This window comes from Telmatherina bonti (genome assembly GCF_933228915.1).
Source record: "Telmatherina bonti genome assembly, chromosome: 7".
Taxonomy (NCBI): Eukaryota; Metazoa; Chordata; class Actinopteri; order Atheriniformes; family Telmatherinidae; genus Telmatherina; species Telmatherina bonti.
Window position 1 is genome coordinate 11,725,096 of NC_136625.1, and position 26,104 is coordinate 11,751,199.

The 26,104-nt window shown below is 41.6% G+C and overlaps 1 protein-coding gene across 1 annotated transcript in view; it reads right to left on the reverse strand.

Moving 5' to 3' along the window:
* Positions 1–2,115: 2,115 nt before the first annotated feature.
* Positions 2,116–26,104, reverse strand: part of zeb1a (zinc finger E-box binding homeobox 1a) — a 64,858-nt gene continuing 40,869 nt past the window's right edge. Inside the window, exons 2-8 of the mRNA XM_079243255.1 lie at positions 22,898–23,077; positions 12,519–12,671; positions 11,751–11,953; positions 8,794–8,920; positions 6,358–8,165; positions 6,099–6,258; positions 2,116–3,374 (exon numbers count right to left, since the gene is read on the reverse strand). Coding sequence (XP_079099381.1) covers positions 2,698–3,374; positions 6,099–6,258; positions 6,358–8,165; positions 8,794–8,920; positions 11,751–11,953; positions 12,519–12,671; positions 22,898–23,077 — 3,308 coding nt within the window. The 3' untranslated portion in view covers positions 2,116–2,697. The remainder of the gene's footprint in view (positions 3,375–6,098; positions 6,259–6,357; positions 8,166–8,793; positions 8,921–11,750; positions 11,954–12,518; positions 12,672–22,897; positions 23,078–26,104) is intronic.

Consider the following 26,104-nt stretch of genomic DNA (forward strand, 5'->3'; position numbering starts at 1 on the left):
GTTTGGTTAAACGAAAACTCTTCAGAAACCACATTCGCTAATGCTTGTTACCTGAAGTGCGGGACAGCTTGTCACAAGTTCATTTTCTCTAAACTGACTGAAAACAAGTGCGCAGCTGTGACTGACGTGAAGCATCTTCATTAAAGTATCAGGATTTTGTCCATGTTTATCACTCCAACCTGGTAGGGACGAGTGAGGACTTATAGCGCTCCTCCCCTCTGAATACTCAGGGATAAAAACACTTTTTGCTTTGACACACAACTTAATTAAAGTGATAATCTCGAGGTTTAAAAGGCATTTTTTTATCCACAGGAAAACTCACGTCTGCATTGTAGCTCTCAGGCTTTCACTTTTCTGTGCTACAAAACATTTCAATGTACTGGGGTCCTAATCTAAATCTACTCAGCAACACGACATGTAAACATGGTGGACAAAAGCATCGCTTTGTTTAACCCATTAGGACCAGATGCAAGCGGTGAAGACATTTAATCCTCTAAAATGGGGAGTGACATTGTGGGCTTTATATGATGCATTATAAACACATTTAATCCCAATTTGTACATCCCTTAATCTTCTTTTCTCCGTGAAATGAGAATGCAGAAGGTGACAAGACATCATTTGATCTAGCATTAATTAATTATGGCATTTGCTGCATCATCAAACTTTTGTTTTGTTACAGCATATTGCTCTACATCATTAATAAGACAGGTGTCAGCAGTGTTTAACAACATTTACTTTTAATTAAATTTACTAGGTCGGACTGACGTTTCACTGACTTGTTTCAATTCATGGAGGCTAAAAGCACTTTGGCAAAGAGTCCACAGTCTAACCTTGTTTGTGGCTCCTCTGTGTCTTTAGAGAGTCGCATGTTTTCACGTTTCTAGCAGGAAGATCAGGAGAGCCAAAAATGAGGAAGACTCATTTGGGCAAATGAACCTCAGGATTAAAACCATTACACGGTTTTTATTTCACATTTCTTGCCTTTTCAAAGGCTGAAAAAAAGATTTTAAACAACACTAAAAACTGTGTGAAGGTCTAAAAACCTTTTTTTTTTTAGCCTTTAAACAAACAAATAACATGAGATGAAAATATTTAGAAGATTAAACCACTATATTTTATAAATAAAAGTCATTGTTTGTCTTCAATGACGCAGTGCTCATGTTGCAGGGGATAGCATGTGCATGGTGTATTGCATCAGGCCTGAATGGGTTAAAATGATGATTTATCAATTAGCTAGCTAGTTAGCTAAATATAACTGAATGTTGTTTTAAGCAAAAAAAAAAACAACAACCCCGTTTTCTAGCTTTAACTCGTCTTTTGACAGGTTTTTCAGCCTTTCCTTGTTGTTTGTTATTGTAAACTGAATATTTTGTCATTTCAGACAGTTTCACTAATATAGCAAAAGAAAAAAAGGGAAAATTCCACAGTGGGTTCTGGCAGAGGATCATATAAAAAGATTTAGTCTACATTTTAATAATAAAAACTTTAGTTTAAGCTTTAATAGAGTTTCTCAGCCCTCACGTGTCTTCCAACTTCTAAAAGGCCCCAGATTGAGTAGATTTATCAGGAAGTAGTTTTTGGTTGTGACAAATTTGCTGTTCTGTGCAAGTTAACAAACATTAGTCAACATGGGTCCTGTGTAAGTAACAGAGGGACGTAATACTGGCTACATGTGTGAAGAAGAAATAATAACACTGTTCAATGGCACTTTTAACAGCACACAGGTCTTGCATAAGGCTGGAGGCATTGGGGTGGAGCAGGGAACAGCCCCGATCCTTGACATACAGTATGACTTCATAAATAAGCTAGTAACACTGAAACACCGACTGAGAACTAACGTTAACCTAAAGAAGGAGAAGCTTTGTAAGATTGAGCACATGTGTTTTGTAGCCAAAGCTGAGCCTGGAGGCAGGAGCCTGCGCTGTAGACTCCACCCGCTCAAGCTGTGCTAGGTTGCAAAACAAAGGCGCCTGATGCTGGCTTTGAGGTTGTAATTCTTCCTTCCCTGATAGGACAAATTTGGTTATGGCGTTAAGAAGCCGCATTCTCATCCCGGACTCCCCATCCCGCCCACAATCCTCCCCAGGAATACTTTGTTTTCTTTAAGGCTAACAGTCAAACTGAAAACAAAAGTAAAACTAGCTAGCAAAGACTAATACTAACACAAACCATATCTTGCTAGCTAGCGTACATATATAACACTGAAGGGCATACAACGCATGAGGCATGTATCCATAGGTAAATCAGGAATACTGTAGTGCAGAGGCTTTTGTTCGTAGAACTCAATAAAATACTGATTTAGGAAACTTCATTGGCAATAAAAAGGTATAGAAATCTTTCTCATCTTTACAAGTTAAAATGTTTTTCAAAGAACAAGATTAGTAACACTGACTGGCTGAATGCAAAGAAACAAAACGACCTGGGATGTCTCAGTAACAAGTCTTAACAAGTTGATGGGTGGGTTCTACTTCAAAATCTGTACTTCTATAAACAGGTTTAAACACTGATATTTCATTTTCACAAATAAAAAGTCTCTGTCTTGTTTTTTTCTATGTTAAGTTCAGGCACACCCGGGTTTTTGTACACAGTAGTGGACCGTTAAAATGAGGCAACTTCCGATACTTTGCTTCTGATTCGGCTTTGTCTAAAGCAAGCCGATAACCTGACAGTAAGAACTGTCCCGAAGGAATCCTCCGTTTATTTGTTATCTGACGGGTCAGCGCTGTCCGAACCCTCCCTGATGCTTTTGTCTGGATCTGCTTCACAGTCTTCCATCTTCTCCGCATCTGCACTTGCCGATTCCTCCTTTTCTTCGGTTCTTTCCTCCAACGCGTGATCTTCCCCCAGCTCTACTTCCACGACATCACAAGCAAACTCCTCTACTCTCTTTCCTTCAGTCTCTTCCTCTGCTACCGCCTCTTCTTCTGCCAGCAGCTCTCCATCCTCTTCATCGTCATCAAAGTTACCCTCGTAGATCTCGCACTCACCGTCGTCCACCTGCACCACTCGGATGTCGTCCATACACATGGCTTCCTCATCCTCGTCTTCTTCTATCTCGCTCTCCCGCTCGTCTGAGTCCATTTGAGAGGGAGGTGTAGTGGTCCGGCTCTCTGACTGCGGCCCGGTGCCAGGGCTACCAAGGCCCAACTGAACCCTACTTGGCACCAAGGTAAAGCCTGGGCTTGAGCCGTCCTTCTTGCAGTAAGAGTAGCGGTGGTTCATGTGCTGGGAGTACGAGCCCGAATGAGAGAAGCGTTTCCCGCACTTGTCACACTGGTAGGGTTTCTCACCGGAGTGCAGCCTTGAGTGTTCGATCAAGTGATGTTTGTGTTTGAAAGCCTTATTGCAGATGGTGCATTCATGGGGCCTTTTTCCTGCAGAGGAGATGAGAAAGACTTTGATTGGATGGCAACAAAATATTTTTTTAGATGTAAATATATTAGCTCATTTAAGGCAGAGGTTATTGTTTCAGATTTCTACAAGATTTGCCAAGTTTTTCTTGTTTTTAATTCATTATGTGTCATGTATGTAATTATGAAATGTTTTCACGCTGCCTCCAAGAACACAAAGGCCATATTATCAAACCCACATCTTAACAGATTGAAAAGAGTGTAAAATCCTCAAAAATCTAGTCTCCAAATCAGGAGTGTTGAACATCCAGCTTGGTGGCCAAAACCAGGCCACCAGAGGATCCAATCCGGATGGTGAGTCTGATTAATATGAAAATGATAGAAGGCATGAACAGCTGTCTTTCAATCGATCAGGATTCAATTCAATTCAACTTTATTTGTATAGCGCCACCTCACAACAATGTTGTCACAGGGCACTTTACATGCACATCATATCGAACCAATTCATACATATCCTATAATAGAAACCAACTGATTGCATCGAGTCATGACTTCGATCCAACCCCCCATCCTGAGCATGCATGAGGCGACAGTGGGAAGGAAAAAACTCCCCTTTAACAGATCATCTTCTGTCAGTCCATCCATGTCAGCTTAAAAGCAGTCGTTGAATTGATTCCATGCTACCCCTGACTACATGCCTGCATATCTATGGCTAAGACACTGGACCTTGCATTGCCACCCACATATAAGGGTATGTGTGTGTGTGTGTGTGTGTGTGTTTGTGGAAATGGTGAATGTGCCTATTAGTGTAAAGCATTTTGAATGGTCAACATGATGGGAAAAGTCCTATACAAGTACTCTAATGACCATATCTTCCTATATATACAGCGTTATGAAAGAGTATTTCGCCCTTTTTGATTTCTTACTAATCTGGAAATTTGTCACACTTAATGTGTCACATCATCACACATATTTTAATATTAGACAAACATAACCTGAGTAAATACAAAAGGTAGTTGTTAAATGACAATTTTACTTATTAAGGAAAGAAGCTTTGGAAACCGACGTGAAAAAGTAACATAGGGTTGGTTTAACCCCCCTGTCAAGTCACAAGTTAACCACATTTTAGTAAAGCTGTTTAATTTCACTGACTACACACAGGCCTGATTACTGCCAGACCTGTTCAATTAAGAAATCACTTCAACAGAACCTGAGGAAATAAAGCAGGCTGGGAGAGAAAACATCATGCCGATATCTAAGCAAATTTAAAAACAAGTGAGGAACAAAGTGAGAGAAATCTCTGTCTGGAAAGGGTTGCAAAACCATTTTGAAGGCTTTGTAACCCTTAAGCTTCAGGACTCCAGCCAACCACAGTGAGAGCCATTATCTGCAACTGGTACTGGAAACAGTGGAAAACCTTCCTAGCTCCAACAGTAAAATGACGACTCATCCAAGAGGTTGCAAAAGAACCCAGAGTAAAATCTAAAGTTATGGTCTAAAGCCTCAGTTACGGTCAGTGTTCATGATTCAACAACAAGAGACTGGGCAGAAATAGTTCCAAGGCCAAAACCACTACTGACCAAAGAACACAAAGGCTCGTCTCACACTTGCCAAGAAGCATCTTGACGTGATCTTCTACACTTTTGGAAAAATATTCTTCATAGCTCAGAATGGTAATATTTTACTTTCAGGTGAGATCAAACTGTGTGTAGCGCCTGATCTGCAAGGTTTCTTGCCACATTTTGTTGTATTTGATTCTGTAATCTGATTCGGATGTATCATGTCACACATACTGTGGCTTGCACCTCTCTGCCGTCAGACCGTCTCTAAATATCTGTCAAAGTTTGTGTGCCAGTCTGACAAACCTATTTTTAATTGGACGTTGTCATAGTTCTAAAAGAGGCTAAAAAGTCTAATCTGGAAAATATGTATTAACAAATTGTTCAATTAAAAAAGCATATGATAAACATAGACCATGTACACAATCCCAACTTTTATGAGTCTACATGTAAAAAGGTTTGGAAGCTACTTTGAGCAACTTGTTCAGCTAAATAAAGTCTGCTACAGGGATGGCCAAGTTCTGTCCTGGAGAGCTGCAGTCCTGCAAGTTTTCCTGCAGCAACACACCTGACACACGTCAGACTTCATCAGCAGACTTGTGCAGCGCTCCACCTCAACGTCTGCACATGTCTGCTAACTATCCACTGATCTGAGTCTGGTGGGTTGTAACTCAAAAAATAACACTTGCAGGACCGGAGTCGGCCCTATCTGGTCTGCTGCATACACATGGCCAAGTACATGGCCAAGTGATTGATAACCCAACTTAAACATTAGTGATATTGTGTGTGAATGAATTTTAGGGTAAATGTTTATATAATTTGCATCAGCACTGATGTCATAATTTACTAACCCGCGGTAGTGTGGTGTTATTTTAATGAAACCACATTCCAATGTGATACTATCTGGAGCTTCATGGAACATTAGGCTACTTCCCTGCAACTGGTCCGGTCTCCATTTGTTTGTGCTGATGTCAACTGTTGCTGAGCTGGTATATTTATGAGCCAGGTGTCCCATAAAAGTAACAGATTTAACGAGAAATGAGGTCACATGTCAAATTACTACCATGGAGACATGAAGTACCTTATAGCACAAACAGGAAAAAAACCAAAAAAAAAAAAAAACTGAAACTCTGCTGAATAAAGTACATCCACTTGCGCTTTTGGCCAGATTTCTTCATTGAAAACATACCTGTGTGTTCGTATTTGTGTCGAAGCAGCGAGCTGCCCTTTTGGAAGACCTTGGAGCAAAGATCACAGGGGTAGACGCCGTTTTCCAACCGCCGTTTCTTTGCTTCGTTCTGCTCCTCCAAGGTAGAAACACCATTAGAGCTGCTCTCTGAGTGCTTCTCCTATGATTCATGATAAATATCTGGGTAAATACTCACACAGGACACACTGCTTGGACATGAAACATGCAAAAAAAAAAAAACCCATACAACTCTGCCAACCTTATGGCCATTGAGAACAACCGTCTTGGCTCCAGTGGTGTTGTCGGCTGTAGTGGCGTAGGTGTAGGTGAGCTGAGGGATGAGGATGGTGCGCTTTGTTGTGGTGTTTATGGCACTGAGGCAGCCGACGGTACCCTGACCGGCGATGGCCACTAGCGTTGGCAGCTGTGTGGCAGTGACGATGTTGAGCGGTCTTCCGGTCTGAGGAGTGGTCACATAGATGGTTCGACCCTCGAGCTGCTCCTTCCTTAAGCACGTCAGGTTAAGAGGCTGCTCCTGCTGCTTGGCGGGAAGTGCGGTCGTTTTCTTTTCCAGTGCTGCCGTGATCTGTTTAGGAAGAGAGAGATCCAGAGGTTCTGCCTGGGAGTCCGAGACCTCCGTTTCCTCAGGCTCGCTTTTTACGATAACCAGATCCCCGTTGCTGAGTGAGTCTGACGGAGAGGCGCTACCACAGTCTGACAAGGCTTTGTTGGAGGCTTCTTGGTTGGTGTCATCCTCTTCGTCATTCTGATTGGATGTCTCCTCTGAGCTGGAATTTGTGGTTTCAGTCTTTTTAGAAGCTGCTGCAGCCTCACCGTGGCATTTGTCCACTTTTTTCCCAGAGTTCATCTTGACAAACCACTTTCTGATCACTTCCACTGGAATGCTGACTGACTCGGAGATCTTCGTCAGGTCCTCCTCGCCGGGGTTGGCGTTGGAGGCAAAGTAGGTCTTGAGGAGTGAGAGGAGGTCGTCCACCGGCGGCTCCTCCAGTGTCACCCCAGCCTCACTAAGCAGAGCAGCAAAAGATGGGTCCAAAGCAGCAGAGTCCACGGCCTCGCCGTTGGCTGCTTTGCGGTGTTGGAGGAGGTGCAGCGCCTCCAGGTTATCGGGACAGTCGTCACATAGTAAGCATGTACTGGCGCTGTTGGATTTTGGCATCTGAGCTGATTCTGATGCTTTCTCCGTTGTCGCCTCCACCTCCATGTCTTTCACTGGCTCTGATTGTGTCTCTGTCTTGACGATAGTGAGGTCGGTCACCTCTGGGGTTTGGGATTTACCCGTCTTTGTTGGGGACGTTGCTGAAGCAGCTGCAGTCGTGACCGTGAGAGGAAGAGGGTTATTTTTGACAACGAGCGGAGTAGGCTGGGTGGAGGCGGTGGTGCCGCCGGAGGGGCTGATGCTGTAGTTTATGATGATCTTTGTGGTACCATCATGATCCACGAAGGCAGGCAGACTGATGATCTGCTGCTGCGGCTGCTGGACTACGATTCCCTGCTTCCCCTGCGCCACCACCCCGTTGGCTGAACCCAAAACCTGCCTGAGCACGTTTCCGTCCATCGCCACCTTGAGCACATTCTGCAAGTCATTCAGGTTGATACTGACGGGCGACATCAGGCCGACTGTCGGTACGACCATCGCCACGCCCTGAGGCAGCGTTGCAGCTGGAGTTGCAGCTGGAGTTGCAGCTGGGGCTGCAACAGGCTGCGCCGTCCCTCCATTCACAACTCCGTTACTACCAGCTGAAGTGGCTGCCGCCGCCGCCGTCACTGGCTTGCACTCATATTCCACAGGTTCGGATTTAATTTGGGTGACAGGTAGCTGCTCCTGGAGGGGTTTGCTCTCAGTCTTCTCTTTAAGAATCATGCGGGCTGGAGCAATTGCTACAGGTCTAGTCTGCGTGGTCGGAGAGGGGGATTTAATTGCCACTCGAGTGACACCGTTGGGGGGGGATGCACCAACACATTTCTTGCTACTGATATGAGAGCTGTAGGAGCCCGAGTGTGAAAATCGCTTCTTGCAGTTTGAACATTCATATGGTTTCTCACCTGAAAGAGTCAAAGAAGAAAAAAAACATGTCAACAACCTTTCAAACATTAAGTCATTTTTATCATCAGTTTGGCTGCTTTAGAAAGCAACACTTCACTGTCAGCTTTGGTACTTGCACTGAAACTTGCACTGAGTTGGAATTATGTATTAATGTGAAACAGAATAGAATAGAATAGAATAGAATAGAATAGAAGTACTTTATTAATCCCAATTTGGGAAATTTAGTCCCTTTCCAAGCCCATTAGAAAATATCTCCAACTTAAAGCATCGTAGGAATCTCACCATGCCTCACACCTCAACTTAAATGTGAGGTCGTTCCCAGCTCCTTTCCAAGATAAATAAAATGAACTAGAATTGTTTGCATATTATTAATCTCAAAACTGAAACATTCATTCTCTCCCCATACTGCTTAATCCATTTCAGGCTAACAGGCTAATAGCTGGGAAAGGCTGGAGCCTGTCCCAGCTATTAGCACAGGTCGCTAGTCCATTGCAAGGCCAACACAGAGAGACAAACAACCAGAAGTATTTAGAGTAACCAGTCACCTACAAACGCTGTAATTCATGAAGTAAGTAACAACAGCTGAGACTGTATTAGACTGTGTGTGAGTGTGAAAGAGACACACACCGCTGTGAATGCGCAGGTGCTCCTTCAGGTGGTGTTTGTATTTGAAGGCCTTCGAGCACTCGTTACACTTAAACTTGCGGGTTCCACCTGTTCCTCCTGTTCCTCCTGTTGCCTGGGAAACGTGATGCTGAAACGAAAGAAAGGTGTCTTTGTAACAGAAACTGATCTGATTATTTTAGATTTTCTGTTTTGTTTTGCTGAAATTAAATAGAACGGTGAAAATCTAACAAAATATCTTAGTTTCATGTGGTGAAGGACTCAAAAGTGTTACCTTGTACAAGTCTAAATGGTTAAAAAATACTTTAAAGTACCCCAAAAAAATCTAAAATTACAGCATACGGAAATAAGAAAATGAAAACATATAAAGATATCCAACTGATCTTAAGCAGATATAACACAAGTCAAGTTTACGACACATTTCACAAACAAAATCATTCAAAGTGCTTTACATAAAACATAAAAGTATTTCAACGATTTGCAGAAGAAGCACAGAAATTAAAACTAAGAGTGAGGAATTATTAGTTGGTAAAAAACAGAAACATTTTTTACTTTGATTTAAAACAGCAAGTGGAAATTAGTTCCTCATATGAGGAGCAAAAAAACGGAACGCTGCTGCTCCATATTTAGTTCTGACGCTGGGAACAGAAAGTAGACCTGACCCTAATGACCTGAGCCAGGGATCCTCAATCCAGGTCCTTGAGGACCGCTGTCCTGCAGGTTTTCCAGGCATCCCAGCTGCAACACTCCTGATTCAAATCAATACGTATTTAGCAGACATGTGCAGAGCTTGTCTGAGTCGGAGTCTAGCGTGTTCCAGCAGGGACACGAGGAAAACCTGCAGAACACAGGGCATTGAGGACCAGGACTGAGGATCCTTGACCTGAGTGATCTGGTAGAGTCATAACAAACTAGAAGATCTTGAATGCATTTTAGAGGTCCCCCAAACTATTCAGTGTGTTGTAAACTAACAGCACTATTTAGAGGTTACTTCTTTGACAGACAAGAATCCAGTGTGAAATACGCTCACTTTGTTGGTCTTAGTGAGGACTACAGGTGCGTCTCAGAAAATTAGAATATTATGAAAAAGTTCAATATTGTTGTCACTCATATCAGAATGTGAAACCCAGATATTATATAGAGTCATTACACATAAAGTGAAACATTTCAAACATTTATTTCTACACATTTTGATGACTGTGGCTTATAGATAATGAAAACCCAAAATACAGTGTCTCAGAAAATTAGAATATCACATAAGATCAATGAAAAAAGGATCGTTTAAACAAAAATGTCAGGCTTCTGAAAAGTATCTTCATTTCCATGCACTCAGTACTTGGTTGGGCCTCCTTTTGCATGAATTACTGCATCAATGTGGCGTGGCAATGGAAGCGATCAGCGTGTGGCGCTGCTCAGGTGTAATGGAAGCCCAGGTTGCTTTGATAGCAGCCTTCAGGTCATCTACATAGTTGGGTCTGGTGTCTCTCATCTTCCTCTTGACAATACCCCACAGATTCTGTACAGGGTTCAGATCAGGTGAGTTTGTTGGCCAATCAAACACAGTAACATCATGGTCATTGAAGCAGCTTTTGGTACCTTTGGCAGTGTAGGCAGGTACCAAGTCCTGCTGGGGAAAAATGGCATCTACATAAAGCTTGTCAGCAGAAGGAAGCATGAAGCACTCTAAAATGTCCTGGTAGATGGCTGTGTTGACTGTGTACTTCAGAAAACACAGTGGAGCAACACCAGCAGATGACATGGCTCCCAAATCATCACTGACTGGAAACTTCACACTGGACTTCCAGCAACATGGATTCTGTGCCTCTCCACTCTTCCTCCTGACTCTGGGACCTTGGTTTCCACATGAAATGCAGAATTTGCTTCCATCTGAGCAACAGTCCAGTCCTTTTCCTCCTTAACCCAGGTGAGACGCTTCTGTCGTTGTCTCTGGTTCAGGAGTGGCTTGACACGAGGAATGGGACATTTGTAGTCCATGTCTAGGATTCGTCTGTGTGTAGCGGCTCTTGATGTGCTGAGTCCAGCTTCAATCTACTCCTTGTGAAGCTCCCCACATTCTTGAATGGATGTTGCTTGACGGTCCTCTCAAGACTGCGGTTCTGCCTTCTGCTGGTGCATCTTTTCCCTCCACTCAACTTTCCATTCATATGCTTGGATCCAGCACTCTGTGAACAAGCAGCTTCTTTAGAAATGACGTTTTAATGCTTTCCCTCCTTGTGGAGGGTCAATGATCATCTTCTGGACATCTGTCAAGTCAGCAGTCTTACCCATGATTATGTTGCCATCTGACCCAGACTGAGAGACCATTTAAAGGTTTATGAGACCTTTGCAGGTATTTTGAGTTAATTAGTTGATTAGAGTGTGACACCATGACTTTCTAAGATTGAAGTTTTTCACAATATTCTAATTATCTGAGACACTGTATTTTGGGTTCTCATTATCTATAAGCCATAATAATCAAAATTTCAAGGGTTGAATATATGAAATGTTTCACTCTATGTGTAATGAATCTATAAAAATATATTGGTTTCACATTGTGAAATAATTGACAAAAATATATTGAGCTTTTTCATAATCTTGAGATGCACCTGTATAGCAGCATTGTTCTGGACGAACTGCAGCTGTCTGATGGACTGTTTTTAAGAACAGCGTTACAGTAGTCTAGTCTACTAAATATACATCCTGAGACAGATTCTACCTACGGGTACAAATAAAGTTACCTGACCTGAGACATCAGTCCTATAATCCTTGTTATGTTCTATAAGTGACAACCGGCTGACTTTACAGCCGTCTGGATGTGATACTGAAATACAGCCCTGAGACCAGGACTACTCCCATTTTTAGGTACCATCAACTCTTTGTTGTAGTTAAGATAACACAAGCTGCCTGCATTCCCCCCGTAACAGCAAGTAGGTTGACCCTTCTGGGCTCCGATACGTTACCTGCTCCCTGTTGTTCCGGTGGTGGCTCATGTGCCTCTCCAGCTGGGAGCGATAGGTGAAGGTGTAGCTGCAGTGTGAACAGCTGTAGTTGTCCTCGCTGGTTTCGTGGCGATATTTAATGTGTTCCTTCAGCGAAGCGTTGCGCTTGTAGCCCCGGGAACAGTATGGGCAAGTGTGCAACTGCGAGAAGGAGTCAGGCGTGCCTGTTGAGGAGAAAACCGGGAGATGGCTGTGATGGATGATGCTTAAATTCAGCCATTTGTCATCTGATTTGAGCTGCCTGTAAACCTATCTGATGGTCAAGTAGTTGCTGAAACCTCCTTCTCCCACACCTTTCTAATTATGGGCATCTGAGTCCATTCATTTATGTAGCTTTTAACTTTCTCCTTTACCGTTTACACTCAGTTAACTCTGTGACTGGATCGCTTTGTGGATGCTAAAAAAAATCTAATTTGACCTTCTTTCTCTAACTCTCTTGTTTTTCATATTTTTCACAGTTATAGTTGGAGGAAAAACCACATGAAGGACGTCCAAGAGATGTTTGTTCTTGTACGTAATCAGCTTTGCAGCTCTCCGTCTCGAAGGCTAGTCAAAGCTAGTCACTTTGACAACAAGTCCAATCAGCTGGAGGAATTTTAAATTAAGCAAGAATGGGGGAAAAAAATCACACATGAGGCTGTAAATTTTCCAACAGAAACCAAAAGAGGATATTTTAACAGAAATAGAAACCTTCATCTGACCATCTTGTCTGCTGTGTGGTGGTTTTACCGTTCTCATCTGCGCCTCCTGTCTCCGTCGGACTCTGCTCATCCTCGGGGGCTTCGGGATAAATGATGGCTGTGTCACCCTGCTGGAGAATCTCCTCTACCAGAGCATCCTTCACCTCCTCCTCTTCCTCTTCTGACACGCACTCCTCCTTCACTAAAAGGATGCACAAAGTTAAGGATCATTTCAGCAGCTGAGGAGTTGTTAATGAAGCAGTGGAGTGACAGCTGGACTCCAGCCATGAAAAGTTTGTTGTAGGGATGTCCGAATCTTTCATGGTTAGAAAAGATTACCATCTATTTTCAACACACACATAAAATGATGAAAGGCATTGAATAAATTCACTTTTTAATATTTTTTCAGGCATTATAGTCTATGCTTTACCCAACAATTACTCAGTATGAACACATATTTTCATTGTGTTGTTTTGAATAATGACCAATAGGAGGCGCCAGATAACAAGAAAAAAAATCTCTGCATCCCTGAACATGCACACATTTCTTTAGTTTAAAGATGGAAATTTTTGTTAAAGATCTTGGTAACTCCACAGAAACAGAAAATGACCACCTGCTACTCTAAAAGGTCTGAGAAATTCTGTTTTAAACTATTTATCAATGGGCTGCAAAGGCACTGAGATGTCTGATTTAATAAGGCCAAAAGTCAAGGGGTGGAAGCACTCAGAAAAAGATCTCCAAATTTAAGTTTGTGAGTAAAGAAGACGGCAAAACAGTTTTATTAGAGGCCCAAAAGCAGTCAGTAATGTGATGATTATATGACCAGGAAGATGAAAGCTAAAGCCACTCCAGCACTATGGTTGTGATGACCTCTCTGCACCAGACATTAGTTTAAAATGTTGCATTTCAATGCCACAAAAAAATTATTTTAAAAAGAAATCACTAAAAGAATTCACAGCTTTCTCTACAGACCTTTACAAGCCCAAAATAAACTGAAAAAACTTTGTATGAAGGAAGAAAATTCTAATCTGCAGTCAAAATATGTGGAATATCTTTATTAAACTGTTACCAAATCTGATCTCTAAATAAGAATTTATCGCAAGATATAAGCTATATTAGTGTAACACCTGACTTTGCAAGATTTGTTATTGATGTATGAGTTCAATGGAACAGCTGGTTTTCTGTGGAGGAGCAGTATGTGCTCCTCTGTAAGGATAATAAGCTGCAAGAATAAATAAAGCCCTGGGCTTGATTCAAATGCGGCACTTCAGAGGAAAGTGACCCAGGGATGGGATTCTGATATGACACTGATCAACTGGTGCATCCTCCACCCAACAACTCTTCATTAGACCCAAAGCTTTTCTCAGTTTAAACTGAGCTCAGGTACAGACAGGACACCATCCAGCTCATAAATTCACCCACCAGACACCATCGATCACTGTACTATTTATATTTAAAGAGGATGAGGATGTAGACAAGGATGGAAAAACACTGAACTATCAAACAAGAGATGAGAAGAGGATGCATTTGCATTTCATACAACATGCTGTTTGATTATATCAAGCTTTGCAGCGATGATCTTGCTTTTATTTATGCGACCGATGGCTGAGATAAGTAAAAGCCACACAAGACTGATACATTACTAACTGCTATTTATTTTACGCTCCTATTCATGACCACAGGCAGTTAGACCGGACGGCCAAACTCAATAAATGTCCACAATAAACAGTCAAACCTGCAGTGTTGTGGCGCTCAGGGAGTTTATCTTTACAAACAGAAGCTCCACAAGCCCCTTTGTTTTTTTTTATATCTTATAAAAATAATCTGAAATATGAATTTTCAAAAACCAACCAAATGGCATTTTCTAGTAAACCCTTCCCTTAAATCCACCTCCAGTTTATTCCAGAGGTTATTTGAAAGAAAACTACTGTGCCAAAATGAGACCGATAGTATTATATGTGGCTACAGCATAAAGCTAAAGTAGAAGTTATTTCAGTGTCATCATCTCTTACACAGTTTATATATTGTCTTGTTTCTGTACATCCAGCCTCCATTTACCATCTCCACTTTTCTTTCTTGTAATCTTTATGTTTAATCGTGATTCAACCATGTCTGGAAAAGCGTTGTTTAAATATACTTCTTATCAGTAGAAGCAGAGTATTTGTTGCTCTTAAGAGGATACCATCACTTCTCAAAGACGACTTGCTCCTTTAATGCCTGTTGCCTTGATAACATCTGGTGTTTGTTACCAACACCAGCCTGTACAGCATAAAGGGAACTGAGGCATGGACGTTATTTCACTTTCTGTGTATGAAAACACAGATAAGAACAAGCAGTGAGGTGAAACTGTGGCCAGTGTTGACGTGGAGATAGAGCATTTTAAACGAAAGCAGCCAAAGGCCACGCCTCTTCCTGCTGAGCCGTGTCAGAGACAGGTGCAGCTGTGCTCGTCTGTAGGGTCTCCAATCACAGAACCACTCATAAAAAAGAAGAAAGGGCCGGCCCATGCTGAACTCCGTGTCTTTATAAAGAAGAGGCGGGTCCTAGGCCAAGCTCTGTTAAGCCTCATTTTAAACACACACATCTCCACTTCCCATGATCTCATCCAAAAGCTTTCCAAATCTCTTTTTTCCCCCTCTGAGACAGGCTTGGCCAACCTTTCATGCTCCTTTCTCTACACCTCTGTACTCATTCTTTCATCCTTTATCCACATTTCTAAGTATCTGACTTTAGTTTTCCAGCAAACAGCAGTTAAATATATGCATAGCATGCAACATGTTTTGCCTCAATTTGTCTTTTAAAATAAGACTTTAAAGAAGCAAGAAGCTGCCATTTTTAAAAAGAAGGGAGGAAAAATCTCTCATTTTGAAATCTGAGGCCAAATCCCAACTCCTCTTTGTTTCACAGAAGAGAGGATCTCCTTTTAGGTATCGAGGATTTGGAGACATCTAAGCCATCATAATAGCACCCGACACAGAAAATGGGTACATTTCTCCCTGCAATAAGAAAGAACTAAGATTTGGTCTGAGTCTTCATTAACTTCTAGACTCCCTGTGAACAGCTGCCAGGAAAAAAAAGAGGAAAAACAAGTGCCAGAAATAACTGCAAGCGTTAGTGTGTGTGTAGAAGATGCGACTCTTTCTGCTGTTATAAATACGCGACCACATTAAGCAATAATTACAACAAACAATATCAAAAACTTTCCACTTTCTTGAAGACTTTTGCTTTTAACTTCCCTAGAAAAGCAGCAAAACCTCTCATTAATCTTCATCTTCCAAGATGAAGAAATATTCCAGTATCGGAAAGTATCGGAAAATGTGAACGACGGTTCAAACTATTTACAACCCTCATCACACAGGCTGCTCAGAGGGAGACTGCTGCTTCTTTCTTCAGGTTCGACAAGCTCTTTTTAAGTTATGGGGATGGAACTGGTAGCAAAGTTTATGCGTCTCCAGGGGGACAGAAGACTTGGTAACGGACTTAAATCTGCATCTGAGTATGAGAGACTAAAACTAGCAACTCTTTTGTCGTCTATTAAAACACTTCTAAGAGCAAAGAACTGATAAGAAGCTTCATTGTTTTTTGTTTTTTTTCCCTCTTTTGTCATGTGTATACATTCCAAAGCAGACCTAAAGATTTCATCTCATCCTCCTCTTCTCTCTCACTTTCCTTCCTTTTCTTAATAGCCTTTAGCTTTCCTTCCTCTTCCACCTCTTCTGTCCATCTATTCTGTTACACAAGTAACGTCTTCCTCCACCTCTCCTCTCTCCGCCTCTGTCACGTCTGTCAAATTTCATCTCCTTCCCTCCATCGCTGTCTTCACTTTCCTCCCTCGCTCCTTCCTCCAACCCTCCTCCTCCCTCACTGCCTACACCTCTCTACATATTTTCCCACAACACTCTACAATTACACTTAATGCCTCGCAAAAAAGCAACGCACTAATGACGACCAGAACCCCTCAACACGCACATGTGGAATATCAGAAAGGAATGAAAACAGGAAATCATGTGGTGCACATATACTCAAATACTTATCAGCACACACACTGGGAGAGTCACACACACACACTCTGCACTTGTATACCTTGCCAGAACCTGTCACTGTGAGTCCATGGTGAATTTACAAGGCAGGATGGATTGGAGCTGCAGTGCGGCCCAGACTGCAGGGGGAGTAGCGCACACTAATCTCTCACCAGAGAACCAATTCAACACCAGCTGCTCTCCTTGCTCTCCTCTCTCGCCTTCAGACGGGGAGGAAATAAAGAACCGAAAGCCAAGACAATCCAAAAATATCAAGCAAAGCCTTTGAAGGGTTCCCACTGTGGCTCTACAGCATGGCAACATTTCATGACTTTTCCATGACTTCCCCCTCTGACACCGTCAGAGCTCCTCCACGGGCTGAAAATGCTGCTCCTTCCTGGTCTGTTAATGTTTTTCTAAAAGGGTGAACAGGTTGGATTTTTACTGCTGGTAAAGCTGAGAAACATCCGGAGGGGAAAGTAAATGTTTCACCCATCTTTATGCACCACGTTTCACTTTAAATATCTCACAAGCTGAGTTTCCCAAATATAACTATATAATATTATAATATACCTATACAATATAATATTACTGCCACACATAGCACCTGATGGACAACATCCAGAATCAACAAGCACAGCCGCTGAATGGTTTCTTCACACTCTTCACTGCATATTTATCATGACCGCCTTGTCTGTCAGTAATTTATTATTAGAAACAGTTCATATGATGATGATGATGATGGACTTCTATTGCAGTTGGTTGTGATAATAAATCATGTTTGCCGACTGTTCGAGAACAATGGATGTGTCAATGTCAAGCAAATCGCCATTAGTCCTTGCTAAATGGATACAGCTACTGCAGGCTGAAAACACTGGAGGATACGGGCGTGCACGACATCATTGGAACCACAAAGTAAAGCATTCAGCAGCATGAGAAGCAAGTGGTGCATCTGACTGATGCCAACAGACACTAGAAACACCCCCATCGGTTCTGCAGGGTGATGCCATTTAAATGTAACCGTTGGTACCAGACGTCCTATAAGCAGGACATGACGAATAAATATAATTTACTCAGTCACTGTTCAAAGTATTTGCACATTATACACCACTGGAAAGCTAGGAGTTTTGTATACTAACCCAGGCTGCCATTCACTAGACACTTCAATCAGACCAGTTGCAAATGCAGGTTACCTTTGCAGCCATTCTGTACCTCAGTAGTCGCCAGTGCTGCAACAAAACGGCCCTGAGACATCAGCAAGAGTCAGCTAAAATGGTAGGCCCAAAACATTTTTGAGAGGTTAACTCTACATGTGATGGCGATTCAGAAGTCCCATCTGATCCAGATCCGAACACAGAATCCTGAAGGACTGGCTTCGCTACCTGAGAGTCACCATCATCATCGAGATACATGATGTATTAGTACACTAATACATCATGCAACTTGCATGCTGGAGGACTTCCAATGGAATCGCAGGAACCCATCATGTTGGTGAGTAATGGACACACACCGCCACACACACAGATTATTATAAAAGCAGACTGGGCTGAACATTTCATGGATACCAGAAAAAAACATAGCTCAGTGAAAATGAAGCAAATCAGAGTACAGACCACATTTAATCGTTGATCAGAGTAAAACTGAAAAAATAACTTACTTGTGAGTAGATGTGAGTAAAAACTATTGATATCACAAACAGAACATGATAGCCTTCACAGGAATAGCTCTGAATGTGTATTGCAATGATTAACCATTCATATTCATAATTAGCATCTAAAAAGTTAACAAAGGGCAATCAATTTGGGACCTCTTAGGGTTTCTAGGTTGTCTTCCACTGGGTGACCAGTTACTGTGGATTATGGGAAGAGACCACCCTAGATCAAGCTTCTTTCAGCGTAAACTGTTAATCAAAGTGGGATCTGAGCAGCTTTTAGATGTGGTGGAGCAATTTTTTCATGCAAACTTGCCTAAATAAAGTAACATTTAGGCTTGTGGTACATGTCAAAGTTGTCCATGCAGACTCGGGATCCAACATTAAGCTGCAAAAAAGAAAAAAAAAAAAAAAAAAACTTTTGAAAGTAGTAAGATGCAACTTTCTGACCTAAAAACAAAAGCTATTTCTGATGGTACAGTGACACACTGCCTGAATTGTTGCCCTGTGGCATCCTGAGAAAACACACTTCACAACTATTGCCTCCAGGATGCTGCTTTTACATACTGCAAGCAAATTATATCAAGGTGCTGGCCATTTTGCAAACACACATTATGTTGGATACTTAAGAGATGCAAGAAGACATCAATGAAGGAAGGGAGCAAAAAGAAAAAGAGGAAGGGACAGAGCAAGATATAAGAAAAGAATGAACATCAGACTGACTTTTAGTCATGGGAGAGAGCTCAGAGTAGATGCAGGATGCAAGGGGGTCCCTGATAAAATCTACCAAAGTTCCATAGTGCTTCTTTACAGTAATGGATGATGCTAAAGTACTATAACTATAATTATACTCCTTAGGTTAGTGAAAGAAGGATAAAATGAAGGTAAACCAAACGAGAATAGCATTGCAAGCACAAAAAAAAGGCTTTAAAATGTCTGGATGCAGGTAAAGACGCGGGAAAACAAAAGATGTGGGAGAAGAGAAGGGCAGGCATGAGAAAAAGCCCGGTAGAAGAATGCATGAAAATGAAAAGGGATCGCTGCTTGAAGAAGTGTTGTGAGTACACAGAGGAGAAAGGATCGAGCCGAGAGAGAGGCAGAGAAACCAAGTGGTAGAGAGCGAGCAGCTCTCATGAGCGCAGCTCACACCATGTAAGGCTTTATTCAGCAACAATGAAACAAGCCACGAGAGCAATATCTCCGAGTGTCACATTCTCGCCGTCTCCATGGTTTTAGTATTTCCTGCTTGGCTGTAACTAACTGCTGCTGAGATGAAGGCAGATGCTTGCGTAGGCTGAGGTGTGAGAGAGGAATTGAGGATTAAAAGGGCACAGAGAATCGGCGTAAACACAAGCCAATCAAACCGCCGTTGAATACAGGTTTCGTGTGCATTCTCAGGCGTTTTTTTTGTTTGAAAGTTTTCTAGCGGGGTAATTACTGGAGGTATATGGAAGTTTAAACTGATACTTGTAAAGAGTTTCTGCAGGCTGTTTGCAGGTGAAAAACAAACCAGTAAAAAAAAAACAGTCGAGCAAAAAGATTCCTAAAGGTCTATTTCTGTCTACTCTTCCAGCAGCAAATGTAGAGCAGGAGGAAGGAAAACAGGCAGTAAATTGATAAGCATCGTGACATCCAATTGTTTTTTATTTAAAACAAAAAGAAAAAGCAGCTGTGACGGATCCTTTATGACTAAAGCTGCTCTGCATTAATCTACAAGTGGAGAAAAATTCTGTCTGCAAATAGAAAACAAGAAGCTGACTCAACTCCCCACAGTCCCACACCATCTCAGCAGCGCTAATGAGGGAACTCATTACAGCTGTATTATTTCCCTAATATCACAGTCAACACTCCTGGCTTTAAGAAGCAAGCGGGTGGAATTATAGGCAGTAATTCAAACATTTTCTAGTGGAAAAACTGCCAAAAGCTGCATGTTCAAGCTTTTCAAATGTAGATTTCTACATTTAAGTGTCTTATGTTTGTAATCTGAATATCAAACACAGACATTGTCATTTTAATAAATATTTGACAGATAATCTAAATAACGATTAACCGTTGCTATGCTAATGTGGTTCAGGAAGATCTATGTCTATAAAGGTATCAGTCTAACATAAACCCACTGGAGGTTGAACATATAACCTTAGTGGGTGACCTGGAGTGTCTTTGACCCAGACAATGGTTGGGTGTCAAAAACATTGTGATTTTAAACCCCATTCTAAGACTTTACACTGATTAATTTGAAGCTTGTGTTACCGGTTCACACCAGTCAGAGAAAAGAGATGACAAGACGTGATGATGTGGCTTGTCTCTGTGTTTCATCAGAGAGAGATGAGAGGAGAAGGATGTGATTAGGAGGGAGGAGAGGAGGCCGTGTCAGGGTGTGTAGCTGTAGTTAGATTAGCTTTTAGGATGAGGGTGTTGTGCAAGCAGAGCTAAAAGTGAGTGACAAAAAGGGCAGAACATCTGGCTCTCCAGGCAAGGCTGCGAGGAGGAGGAGCTAATCTGATCAAAGGCAGAGCATATAGAGGTGCACAGATAAACAATCTCATACTCCTGGGCTCTGAACCATAAGCAATACTACTGGGTTACTGGCTGCAGTGTGAGATGGATGTAATTAGGTCTGCATCTGACTGAGCGGTGTCAGTTTCTAGGTGTGCAGTGGATACTGAGTGTAAAATGTCATTACAGCTCTTGTATGAACCACTTCTCTGACACTCTTTTGGTGGAAATGTCTGTCAGACGCAGAAACAATGCTTTAGATTAATGATCATAAGTTTAGTTGTAGAGCTGGGCGATTAATCGGATTTTAATCTCAATTACGATCTGAGGTTTCAACAATCATAAAAATAAAAGGGTGTGATTATTTTTCTCTTTGCAGTTTCCTCTCCTGCTGTCTTCAGCTGCTAATCAAGCGTCTCTGGCATTGTAGCGCTGTGCTGTAAACTCCTCCCACAGCCGCTTTGCTTTCATTCAGACACTGTTCTTGCTAAATCTGCTGACTTTTTTTTTTGTTAAAAGCGACTAGCGACAAGTCTAGCAACTTTTACTGGAGTTATTAGAGACTTTTCTGGTGTTTTGGCGACTGACTTGAAGGCACATATTGTTCTGCAGTTACTGTAAGGAAGGAGCAGCGGGAGCCTCTCCCATCCTAAAGCACTCCCAGGCGGCCAGTCTCAGTCGGCTCCGGCTGCAGATCAATGTAGAATAACTGCAGGAGGTTGTGGAAGTTCACCTAAACATAGTTTATACCATTGTCAGTGAGAAATGGCTGCCATATTTTTGCATAAATGCACACGGATTTCGGCGAGTTAAACACTGTAATATCCCTCTGTTATGGGGCGTTACCATAGCAACGCGTTAACCAGCTGGTTCAGATCAGCCATCTTTTAACAGGTGAATGAGAGAAACGCGCTGCAGCCTGACAGAGGTTGTTTGGCATAAAAACCACATCCAGGCCAACGTAAAATAGTTCTGATACTTCAGCAAATGTTGTAGAAAAGAAATACAAACTCGTAACTGTGTGTTAGACGGTTATAATGCCCGACGCGGAGTCGAGAACGTCACGACGCGCAGCGTTGTTTAATCCTTACTTATATTCATCTATTCAGTTTACATCAGTATTTGGACTTTGTCAAGAAAAAGCTTCTTGTTATTTGTCTGTTTTCTAAAATATGTGGAATCCTAAAGACATTTTTTTTAAAAGTCACAGTTTAATGTTAAAAAAAAAATCATGTTAAAGATAAAAGGATAATCGTGTTCAAAAATCGAGATCTCAATTTCAGTCAAAATAATCGTGATTATAATTTTTGCCATAATCGAGCAGCCCTATTTAGTTGTATAGTATGTCATGTCACGGTGTAAGCTTGGTTGTTTGGGTCCAAAATGACAGTAAAAATGTTTTCTGTAGGAAGATTTTTATTTGGTCAGCTCTGACTGAATCCGTTGTGTCTCCTGGAACTGTGTCAGGCTGAGTGGTACATGGAAATGGTTTGCTCCTGCATCTATTGTACTAAGCAATGAGCAAGTTTGTATGACTGTGACAACCCCGACCTCAGTTTGAAGTAAAAGGAAACAACAAATTCACTAAGGAGGTTCCGCTTTTAGTCTGATTGGCACGTTTGATTCTGAGGAAAGTGCCTTTTAAGAACAGCTTCTTGGGCAGAGTGCTGCCATTACGAGGCACGCTAGACTGGCGAGGATTTATTAAAAGTTTGTTGGGTGAGAGCTGGAGATCACACAGGAAACTGCTGCATGACTTCCAGCAAGATGCTGCATTACTGAAGGGTTTAATGAGGTGTCTATTCCTCAGATGTGCTTCTCTTTTGGTCATTTCCTTCACATTCTTTCACGTTTGTGAGCCCTCACTGGTTAAGCTTCTTACCAAGTCTCCTTTAACAAACACATGGCCATATATTAACGAGAATACTGCAATAATAAGTCAATATATTGATTTTTTTTTCACATATTTAAGCTGTAACAGATATAAATTAAACAAGCAACTTAAAATGACCTTAACATTAGGTCTAATTATTATCATTTCCATGCTGTGGAAGTTGTCAGTCCAGATTAAGAAAAAGACTCTGGCCTCCCTGGAGCAGTCCTATGAAAGTCCGACAGAATAAAAAGTTTAACTTATTTCCTTCATGGTTGCAGGTCAGAGCTTGGACGTGTGTGAAAGAGGGCAGTAAGTTCACCAGATGTCTGTACAGTGCCTTTTGATGACTTTGTAGTTATTTGGCAGGATACATATTAGCATCTCACCTCCGTTCCAGGAGCCGTTGTGGGGTAATACTGTTATGGTGGCATCATGACTGTCCAGCGGTGTGGTCCCATCGGCATCGGTGGCATCAGGCTCCTGCAGGCTGTCCTCCTCCACAATGTGTAGCTTGTCCTCATCATCGGAGTCTGAACTGGCCTCCAAGCCATTGTTAAAGTTTGTCACTGGAGGGGAATAAAAAAGGATGAAGGCTTCAGAATGATGCAAAGCGACACACTTGAAGTGAGATAGTTTTTCTCAATTGAAGAGCTGGCACGTTGTTGCTATTTTTAGACTCTGATTCACATCTGGGATGCGTAATAAAAGCAGTCAACTGAAGTCTGATTAGCATCCAAACTGTATGAGAAGAGAAGCCTCTAAATGTCTACCTATACGTTGTTTTTACACGTCAAACAGCAACACACACTGAACTCAACGTGTTGCAAGTTTATGTGTGTGCCAATTTAAAAACAAAAAAAATAACATCTGTGATAAAAATGTGATATTGGAGGCTTGTTATGCATCCCGTACTTGTGGATAAGACAAAAAGATTCATGGTAAATAAGCATGGATGCGATTGCTTTCATTCTTATGCAAAAATAATGAATTTTAAAGATAAAAGAGGAAAAAATAGAAAGCAAACTGCTTTGTTTCCAAATGGCATGCTGATAGGATGCCTCCACACTTTCTCCTCATTTCCCTGTCTTCTGCAAACTAAAGTTTTACATTTATAAGCTAGGTCCAGTTTCACAATCTTTTCAGCTAATCTGTAAAATCTGAATCATTTCTTGAGATACAATTAGTGTTTTATTGAGAGAAAATCCAAATTCACATAAACTTAATACAAAAAAAACATGAAAGTGACGCAACAATTAAATCAACTAAAGTAAAATGACCAAAAAGTCAGAGCTTTTAAGAAAAATGCTGCTTCCAGCTACTCATTAGTTTCAAACGTCAGGTACAAGTCCCTTCTTTATACAGTCAGACAGGACAAAAAGTGGACAGACAGCAGACAGAGAAAAATAATCACTAGTTTATCAACCTGAGAGAGCAAATCTATTTCACACTGTGCTGCAGGCTGTGACTTTGTCTAAGGGGCACGGCCTCTTAATGGGAGCTCTGGGTGAAAAATGGTTTGACTGAACTTAGCAGAAGCGTGTTCGTATTGTAAGCATTCTGCACAAACACTACATATGCTGCAGAGACGGAGCTAAACATGGATGTAAGCGATGATCAGTACTTTCCTTTAATTGTTTCAGTGTCAGCAGGTGTGCATATATGGCTGTATGAGTATATGTACATGTGAAGAAGCAAAGTGTGTGTTTGTGATCTCTACAGGGAGGCTGTACATCTCAGCAGAGGTGCTGCAGACACTTAATGAGCAAGATGTTTGTTCACAGGTGACAGGTGCAGACAAACACACAGGGTGCAAACCACAAAACAAGCTCCATATGTGTAAGGTTCAGGGAGCACCGTTAACCGCACACACTCCTTTACATGCACACGCTTTAGACCAGCTTACACACACACAGCTTCTGTCACTCACCTATATGTACTTGTATAATAACTTCAGCATCAACCTTACAGGAGTACTGCTCCAGTGAGACTGTGTGTCTGTGTTGAGGTTGATGCATATTTGGATCAAGTAAAGAGGGTATGCAAGTGATCAATTGACACCGCAACAAAAGAGGACCGTTTGTGGGAAGTTTTTTTTGCTTTTTGTTAACATTTTAGCAGCAAACATTACAACATTAAAGCATTAATTCCAACTCAGGCCTGGTGGCTTGAGGACAAATGGTTTGTGTACTTCTGTGCCCCTTGTGTCAGTAAGAGAAAAAAACCAAGAATGCATTTACAAGAATTTACAAGAATGCTTATTATGAAGGAAAATGAAATGATGTGCCAAAAAAGCTTCTCAAACAGAGAAACTATTGGTGTAAAACATCCATAACAGTGACATAGTATTTACTCTTATTTATTATCTGCATTTGCTGTGATCACTGGACTCGACACATGAATGTATTTTGCTATTTTATGCCACATATTAAAGCAGATACAGACAGTTATGTCACATGGATTAGCCATGAAGGCAGCTTTTGAGGAAAAAAGTAACTCGGAAATGTTGCTCTCCGTCCAGCCCACGCTTCGGCGCCTGCTCGCCGTCGCCCTGTGCTACTCGGTGGCCCTGGGGTCCCCTACCTTCCTTTGCTCTGGGCTTGGGAATAGCACCGCTCTCTGCTTTGGCTGCCTGGGCTCTGTGTTCAGTGGGCCTGCAGGGTCCTGGGGGCCTTGGGTTCCTCCCCGACCTTTCAGGCAGTGGTCGCACCTCCCTTACTAGTCCTCCATTGATCCTGGATGGCATGACCACAGGTTGCACATTCACATGTGCATACTCACTAAAGTGTTCATCTTTCCATCTACTGAATGTTCCAGATGTTTATCTGTTCAGTCTCTCTGCAGGTATGTCTGGTGTGTGTGTGCGTTTACTTTCTTTTTTTTTGCACATTGTTGTACTGTAATACTTGAGTAGTTTTTATTGGTTTTGTGAATACTGTGTTTTTAGTAGCTTAGACAGGCTCTTTTTGCTTTCTTTTTTTTTCTTTCTTCTCATTTTGTTTTGTTTCTTTTCTCTTTTTCTCTCTTCCCTGTCAGGTCCAGCGCTGCCATATCAAGTCTGATGATGATTTTGATCAAAATGATAATAAAAATATTCAGAATATCAAAGGCAGTCAAATAAATGACATGTCTCCCTTGACAGAGCAAATCTGTCAAGCAGAAATATGGCACACAGATTGCCGTACTGTATGCTATTGATGCTGGACAGGACAGGTAAAAAAAAAAAAAAGGCCTGAAACACCTGAAAGGCCAACAGCAGTATCTTCGACTAAAGTGCACACACTAGCTTATATTTGGTGCATTAAGGGGTTAGGAAGAGGGGGTTTTGAACAGAAATATGTTTTTTTTTAATCTATCACCATAAAATTTAATGTAATAAAAATATACATAAAAATGCATTAAAATGTGTGAAAAGTAGCGTTCTCTTGCAATGTGTTAAGGAAATATTCATTTTATTACTCAAAGATTGACACCAGACCTGTCTGCTGTATATAAAACATCCTTCATTTAAACAAGATCCAGACTAGCAGCAGCTTGGTGCAGCTATTAGCTTCTAATTTTTTCTTTAGTTATTTTGAGACTTTTTTTTAGTTTCA